The 9068-nt window shown below is 41.7% G+C and overlaps 1 protein-coding gene across 1 annotated transcript; it reads left to right on the top strand.

Moving 5' to 3' along the window:
• Positions 1 to 3854: 3854 nt before the first annotated feature.
• Positions 3855 to 7896, top strand: LOC142567942 (uncharacterized). The gene is made up of 5 exons (XM_075678028.1): positions 3855 to 4050; positions 5287 to 5450; positions 6104 to 6186; positions 7148 to 7228; positions 7755 to 7896. Exons 1-5 carry the CDS (start codon positions 3931 to 3933, stop codon positions 7886 to 7888), a joined length of 582 nt encoding a protein of 193 aa, XP_075534143.1. The 5' UTR covers positions 3855 to 3930; the 3' UTR covers positions 7889 to 7896.
• The last annotated feature ends 1172 nt before the right edge of the window (positions 7897 to 9068 follow it).

The following is a 9068-nucleotide window of genomic DNA, read 5'->3' as shown; positions in this document are numbered from 1 at the left end:
AGAGGAAAGTGTATTATAGCTGTGTGTTCCCAGTACTCACCTACGGGGCAGGAACCTGGAGGCTTACGAAAAGGGTTCTACTCAAATTGAGGACGATGCAACGAGCTATGGAAAGGAGAATGACGGGTGTAACGTTAAGGGACAAGAAAAGAGCAGATTGGGTGAGGGAACAAATGCGAGTTAATGACATCTTAGTTGAAATCAAGAAAAAGAAATGGGGGGGGGGGCATGGGCAGGACATGCAATGAGGAGAGAATATAACCGATGGTCATTAAGGGTTACGGAATGGATTCCAAGGGAAGGGAAGCATAGCAGGGGGCGGGAGAAAGTTAGGTGGGCGGATGAGATTAAGAAGTTTGCAGGGACGACATGGCCACAATTAGTACATGACCGGAGTTGTTGGAGAAGTATGGGAGAGGCCTTTGCCCTGCAGGGGGCGTAACCAGGCTGGTGATGATGATGATGAATAAACAGCGACATACCCAACTTTGAGGTCCAAAGGACAATGCAGTGCTTATAATCAGTGTATATGTGTCACGATGTGTATATGTATATAGTGTCACGATGTGGTTAAGACAAACTGTTCTTAAGAGCAACTTCCAGCCACTGGTGATATTAGCCATTGCAGGAGCGACAAACGTCGTGCGCACGGCCCCTGTACCCCTGTAACACTATGATAAGGGAACAAAATTAAAGCGAGATGTTTAGCAATAGAAACGACCATCATAAACAAAAACTACAATAAATCACACACACAAAGAAGAATTTGACACGCCCCCAACGCAAATGCGCTCGCGATTATACAAGTTTAATGGAATTTTAAATATCGCCTGTGGCAGGTAGCATAATTCCTGCCTTGAGCTGGATTATTCCAACAGGCGGACATTACTAACAGAAGAAATGGAAACACATATTCAAATAATTTACACTAATTCACTAATGATTTTCTTGATTATTTACTTCAGGGCACATATTGCAATTGACGCATTGCATTCGGTGAGCTTGCAAGATGTACCCGCTTGAAATGAATTTCCAGGATGACGCCAGTTTCGAGATATTATTCCGAATGTGTGAAGCGAAATACTTGGTCCTTCCAGTTACTTTTGGGCTTCAGGGCATAAAAGGACGTTTCCTTTCAAAAGTAACTGGAACAACAACGCATTTTTATGGCAAATTTGATGGCTCATATCTCCAAAATGGCGTCATCTTGAAATTCATATCAAATGAATAATCTTTGCAAATTCACGATCTACGTTTCATAAATTGCAGTATAAAAATTCCAATTGCAGTGCCGTAATTTAAATATTTCGGAAAATAATTAAGGGATCTTTGTTAATTAGTCGAATATGTAGTTCAGTTTCTCGTGCAAGTAATGTCCGCCTCTCTGAATAATCCAGCTCCCGAACTGGAATTGTGTTAGCTGCTACGAGCTATTTTTAAAAATTGCGTGAAACCTAAAAATTATCACCCTCCGTTTATACCTGGCTCGCAATTCACTTCCGGTTTCGATGCGAACGCACGCTTATTCATCCAACTTCCTCTCTCTGGTTTTCTTGGCTTATGGCTACGCTTGTTTCAATATATGTTATCATAGTATAGTGTCTGTGATGTCAGTTCTCTGAGCAAACTGTTGAGGGTTACAGAGAAAATCCCGCCTAATGTTTCTTTTCTGTCAGCCCAAAAACCAAGCGTGATATTTGAGCAACGGCGGAGCATTTCATCTAGTTGCAACTGTACAGCCATTGTCGACAGAGGGCAGCATAGCTTCTATTCGCAAGAGTCCGAAAGTTAACAAAAGCTACGAGGACAACAAACCCTGTGAAATACACAACCGGGTAAAAGAAGTTTCCTAGTTTCCTTCCAACTGCTAAAAAGTTTTGTTCGTTGCAGATTGCTGCACAGACACTTGTGTTCCCTCTAACTGTAGTGAGCAGAAAGGTGCAGAATTACCAAGGCTATTATACGGTTATCATTATGAGATTTACGATGGTGATGCAGGAACGCAGATTTTGTGTTCTTTTTACAAATTTTGACACTCATGAGAGTTCTGAGGTTTGGCGTTACAGTCGCCCTTTTAATTTCCGCGTTTAACGGAATAAATTCATGTCAGTAAAGAAAGTTCTCGAAAATTGGCTGCCCTTTTTGCTTCTCCTTTGTTTAGATTGAAAAACTAATTTGTACAATATATCTACGACAAGAACAAAACATCGCCCGAAATAAAGTTTACTTCATTAGATCAGTCTTTCCAGCGTTCCCCAATGTACATACTTTTTTTTTGCACAAAAAAGTGACGTGAAAGTAATTCGGTACAGTAAGATAATGATAAGATATGTGTCCTGTTCGTAGCACCGCGACAAAGCATTTGTCCTTTGGTGTCGTGTGTCATGGTTGGTGTTCGAGCACAAACTGAGTACTTCCCAAGCTGGAAGCCCACATTGAGTGAGGTCGGTACGGGAACTGTAAAGGCTATTTTAAAGCGCCCCCCCCCAAAAAATTAAAGAAACCTAATACTGCTGTGTTAATACTAGTGTAGTGACACCGCCTTACCGCCTAAGGTTGTGGCGGCGAAAAAATTGTATTCTTCAGCACGTGTGCACTTTTCTCTCAGTGGTACGTCGCTTAACGATATCATGTCGACTTTATTCATCGTTTTTCATGCAGCAGAAACAAAACAATTATGCTGCGAAAAGAACAAAAAGCCGCTATATTAACAACTTGACGCCCTCGCCCTTCATTTTTTCCAAGACGCATAGAACATAAAACATAAAACAGCACAAGTCCATATATATCAACACATACATTACAGCGGAATGAATTCCTCTTCGTACAATATAATGAGGGGTGGACTCAATTACCTGAGTCCGAACTGAAAAGCGAAATGAAAAGAGAAATTAATTATTAATTCTTTGGGCTCGAATTCTTATGCCTTAACGCTCAACTTTCGCGTGTGCCTGCGCGTGCGCATGAATAGCGATTGCCAGTGCTGTACCTTAAGACTGCGAAGACAATTTCTGCGTCTTTCTTTGTTTTTGTTGCCACTGCGTGACCTTTCATTGAACAATCTAATGTCACGAACACGATAAAACCCCTTTTTCGTTTGAACTCTCACACTTAGATCTGGATGAACGGTATAATACCTGCAGAGCAAGAGTTCTGCTAAAATATGCGACGTCCTTCGCATCCTCGGCGCGTAAACTAAAACTGAAGACTGCAGTTCAGACTTGCCATTGCAAAGATGGCAGTGCATTCGCCAGTTTCGTGTTACCTGCTGTCGAAGTTGCCCAGAAACTCGGTTTTGCCGCGTAGCTCACTGTCTTCCTACTTTTGATCACGGATGTACATTGAGATAGTAACCATCTACTTGTGTTTCTAGTCGTAAAAAAGCTATTTTGGTTTGAACGTTGAAACGAAAGTGCAACATCACGTAGTAATGTCGCATGCCCTACGTCCTGAATTTCTGCGTCAATACGTGGTATTCGTAGCGCACTTCGCGGGCGTTGTTCCTAATCGGTGACTGCAATATCGGGTACATATCAAGATCGAGTCAATTTTCACGGAATTTTCTGAAGATAAAGACTGTAATAAACAATTCCCAGCTACTTTCGCAAATTGTTTTATATCTGAGATAAAAGAAGTTTACGTAATCGCTTCCGAGATATTGCTGTGCACCCGCAAAAGCACTTAGAACGATGTCGAAAAAGTACCGGCACAAATCTCAGTTCGTTAAATGCCTTATAGGACGCGTCCATATAAGTAAAGCGTCGACATTTGGAAACGGAAAAAAAAACTAAAGTGCAAAAGTCGCCCTTCAAGCGGCCTCGAAAAGCTCTCGCATCGCGTAGTCTGCGCACAATCATAAATGTATAACGCCCACGAGCGGCGAAAGCAGAGAGAACTCCATTGTGTGGTCGGTACACAGCCAAAGGCAACATGCTCGCTGCGCTTGGAGGCTTTTTCGTGATTTTACGCGTCAGCGTCGTCAATGCACAAGTGTGCTCGCCCCGACACGTCATCGCCAAAGCACTGGAAGATGCACCCAATGCGCAAAAGGTGAGTCCAAGCGGACGTATCATACTTTCAGTTTTCCGCTCCTGATCGGTCGCGGATGCGCTAGGTCACCTTGATGACAGACCATTGTCAAAACAAATAATTTCAGTGCACCGACCTTATGAGGCGTCCCAGCGAAGGGCTACAAATGCATTGTTACACTTCTTAAGGCCAAGAAAGCAGCAGTAGCCACTTAGCACTGGCTAGTGTTAGTTGCAATCCTGCACTACGAACGGCTGCAATGGTGTTTCTCTGGATATGTCTCCCTCTTTTTTTTTTTGTTGATCTTATCTTTTCTTTTATACTTGTTTGACATTCACGCATCGTTCGATGCGAGAGAAATTAGGATAAAGGGAACAGCCGGCCACAAGCGTCCCCTTGAACAGAGATAATAGCAAAGAGAAAGATAGAAAGCGGGAGAACCCCTTCAGTAATGAAAGCTCGATATTCCGCGCTACTTTTTGTAAAAGGGAAAAATGCGCATCTCTTATTGACCATGACTTCCTATAATAATAGATATAAAAGGTTTCCATACACTAGCCGTACGATTCCTGAGGACATTCGTTGGTAGGAGGTAAATTTGTGAAGTGGCAACCTGACATTCAACTCTGCCTTCATATTGGTGGTGCTTTAGGTGGACGTCGAATATCGTTTCCAAGAGTCCGCTTCCGCATGTCGGACTTCAGCACAACACTTTGGTTCATGGATGTTTCGACGCTTTCAGTTTACGATTGATTCCCCCTTGCCCTTCCATAGGCTATCTTCTCGCATAGCTGACTTTGTGGCACGGCGGGCGCAGAAAGGTGGTGCCAGTATAATTATCTTTTAGCCGAGAAGATTTGTTTCAGAGCAAGGTGCATGGGCGTCCTCTGTAGCTTCTAGCTACATTGACGTAGTTATTTGTCGGCAAATATTTCAACAATTTTGCTACATGCACTACGTGTGGCAAGACTGCAGATAATTTTGGGAACCAGGTGTAACTTAGCCGACCTTCCCATTTCTCTGCATCTAAAAAATAAAATAAAAATAAATAACCGTTATCGATGCTTGAGCGCCGGTTCGTGCCAGTCGATTATCCTTCACATACAAAAAGCGCGTAAAGCTAAATACGTCACAAAGGAGAGACATGCAAAACATTTGTAGATATATGTTGTTCTCCTTTGATGCGCTCTTATTGATGACTATCGTCGAATACATTTGCAATGTCGTGCAATAGAGCACTCCTTTTTTTTGTTACAGCTAATGCAAGAAACAAAGATGACGACCTTCTTTCTTCTCTACCATTCATGGGATAATACGTTTGGTTCAAAATATCCTTGCCTACGCGTTGCAAAGGCCCCATTTTCAAAAATATCAAACGTGCCTATGTACGTGTACGGCTACAGGCACAAAAATCAGCTACGGTAAGTATTAAGCTAATTTATACAATTACTATGTAAGCAAAAAATATTGACCCGCTTCTTGGTTTGCTTTTCTCTTTTAAGGGGTCTTCCACGATAATGTCCTAAATAACGTAACACTGCACAAAACATGTAACTCCATCAAGAGAAGACCTCTACTTGTAGCCGCTTTCGTCGTGCAATGGTCAACGACGCCTTCGTGGTTTAAAGCGCAGCGGCATGCCAAGATATTCCACCTATTGGCTTGGTTAGGGTAACCAAGCTTCCGTTCTAAAACCTTGTTATACGTCGAACACACTTTGCATATGTTGAGTTTGCTGTGTGTCAGAACACACAGCAAACTCAACGAGACCGGTAGCAGAGCACGCGCGGCCAACAAACATCCGATGTGCGTACCGCACTAGAGAGTACGTCTATCCATCACGATGGTGACAGGCACTGAATGTAAGCTCAGGATTGCTGGCATCACGTAAAATTTATGTAGAATAATGGAATTATGCCATAAGCACACATATGCTGTCAGAAGGTGTTTGCACTTGCGTAAGAGCTATGCAGCGACGTTCGCATCAACCTAAATTCAGCCATATCCCTTCACCCCATTCGAAATTTAAAATAAGCCACAATAAACAATGCGTGTTCATGTCGTAATTTTACAGGTCATCTTTCAAGCCAGTACAAGTGAACAAAACAGACGAAGCTTATCGGCACCATAACGAATTCATTGTCGATATTCTTATTGGTGGGTATTTTGAAAAGTTACCGTTAAGTATGCAGCAACTCTAAGCAGTGCATTAACTTTGCAACCCTTTTAGAGCGCAGCTCTCAGGCGCCCGTTCCTGCAGCGAGCGTCGAGGTCGTCCCTCGGCGTCGTCGTAATCGCGTGAACGAGCACAGAAAAAGGATCAAGGAGCGAACGCGGATGAAAGACGGCGACAACGACGAGAGCGCCACGAGGAAAGTGCAGGGCGAGGGTGCAGCGGAACCATGAGGCGGATGCCGGAGAAGGAGGGCACAGCGACAGCGTGCGAAGAAAAGCGTAGTGCCGCGCTCTACGGGCTATGCGGCAACGGTGGCTACGATTTGGCGCCAGAGTAGCTCGCGTTATCTGTATTGAAACAAAGCGCGGCATGAGCGGAAGCCTGTATGCGGTGGCACGCTGTGAATCGCGCCCACGCGTTACGATTAGCGAGGCAGTCGCGCGACATTTTCCTCCCTTAGTTTTCAACGTGCCGCACGACGCAGATTGTCCGCGCCAGCCAATATATCGCGAAATGAAACAGGTATACAGCTGCACTCAAATTTCGCACTAGCAAATATCGCAACCGTCGGTGAATTTTATAATGCACCGAATAGAATGTGTACAGTTGAGTAATATTATGATTTCGTAATTCGGGCACAAACGTGGCTTTACTAAGAAGCTCCCGCGTACGTAAAGCTTGTAGAGCATTTGCATGTTCTCGATCATCGACCAAAGGTGCCCAATTGCGTGCATTCGTGAGTGCATGCCTGCGTTCTTGCGTCAATGTCAACACCGTAAAGTCATCCACACCTTACACTGATCTATGATGCACACAATCCCTTATCGCTATGAATAACTGCGCATCATCGCCATTTTGTTTGCGCAAGAGAACATATTTACCTTTTTTGTTACACCACCTTTATTTTTCTTTACATTAAAGTGCATATGTATTACTTTCCAGGGAGAAAAGCACATCGTGAAGTCTTTCAGGTTATATACACTGATTATAAGCACTGCATTGTCCTTTGGACCTCAAAGTTGGGTATGTCTCTGTTTATTAAAGCACCTTTAAATTAAAATAACAGCTGTTTGGTTGGGAAATGCTCTGTAGCAATGAGAATGCTTATTCAAGTGTCAAAAGTATGTTGCAGCTGTCATGGTACCAGCATATTTCAAACACTAATTAAGCGGGTTGCCACGTTTTCTATATTATTGTGCCAGTCGATTGTGCTTCTTTTAATTATTTCAGCGCGTGTACTCTCGTTAAACTGTTTTCCGAGTTGTGCAGTCAGCAACTGCGGTTTCTTAACGCCCTATCTGCATTCCCTGAAATTAGCCATATCTAGCGCGACTTTACTCCAACGAACATAGTCTGCATGCTCCGTATAAATTTTATAAAACTTCCTTTTATCCACTATAATAGCAACAACTATTAGCTTGAGCGGCTTTCTAAGTACATATGCAAGAAACGGATGAGTGAGCACAATGATGGACCATTAGCTTTCATTCTAGGCGAAGACACCGGCTTTCAACGATAAATGAGCCTTTACATATTAATACCTTTTCAGGCTATCAAGTCTGGGTGGACTCGAAATATCTGAAGACAAACAGAGAGGCGCCTTCCCTATGCTCCTTCATATACGAGCTGTTAGCACCAGGCGAAAGGCATGTAGTTTACATGTGGAAGAAGTGCATTTTGTAAACATGAAACAAAAGGCTCTAAAGTGTGTGCGTTCTCTTTCTCGAATATTTCCACAGGTACTGCCCAAATGCACGTGGTACCTAGATATCAGACCAACATTGCTGTAAAAGCTTTCACTTTGCGCCCTGCGCAAATAGTATATATATATATATATATATATATATATATATATATATATATATATATATATATATATATATATATATATATATATATATATATATATATTCCCTTAAAGGCCTCGTATGACCCACTGGGCAAGGAGGGCGTCACAGAAGGACTAAAAGTAGTTCACGTTTATTGTTATTGCATGTAGAAGACACGGGCTTACAAATTATATACAGCATCAGGAGGTCCCGGAGTAAGAAACTGCCAGGGCGACCTCCTATCATTAGTGGGTACATAAGACTATCAGGGTAGCAAGTAGAGGGTGAACGCCGCAAGGAATACAAGTCATAGGGAGTAATTTATAATAAATGTAAAACAATTACATATGTATTAAAATCAGCTTTATACAGTAATATCACTATAAATAATGATACGCAGGAATTTTTTGTAATGTGTAAAAAATAGGCTCTTCTACATATTACTAACAAAGAAAAATACAAAGTGCTTTACACAAATATGAAGCCTAACGATACAATAATAAAAGTAATGTAAAGAAAATGTAACAATTATGAAAATGTATTTATGACAAATGAAAAGATCGTTCTGCTAACAGTATTGTTTTCATATTGTGTTTAAGAAATTGCAACGAAAGATATGACTTAATATTAAGAGGAATGCGATTCCAAAGTGAACTACCATAGAAGCGAAGTGTAAATTTTCCATAGTTGGATATTGTTTTAGGTAACAGAAGATTATTGCGTTCTGAAAACCTAGCATTATTTTGGTTCATGAGGTTATCAAAAGAAATGCTGCCTAATGATATTTCACGATAAAAGAGACGAAATGTAATGAGTAACAACTTGTGATAGAACAGCTGTTGAATGGGTAGAACGATAAGATGTTGATAGATAGGTAAAGAATGGCAGCGGAATGAGCTAAAAGTCATTAATTTTATTGCCTGATTTTGAAGACGTTCAAGTGGTTTGAGATGAATGGCATATGTATTACCCCATGAAGATAAACAACATGATAAATGGCTATTAATATAAATATACAAAGATCTAATAACATG

This window comes from Dermacentor variabilis, unplaced genomic scaffold (assembly GCF_050947875.1).
Source record: "Dermacentor variabilis isolate Ectoservices unplaced genomic scaffold, ASM5094787v1 scaffold_15, whole genome shotgun sequence".
Classification (NCBI taxonomy): Eukaryota; Metazoa; Arthropoda; class Arachnida; order Ixodida; family Ixodidae; genus Dermacentor; species Dermacentor variabilis.
This window is presented reverse-complemented; position numbering and strand designations above follow the sequence as displayed.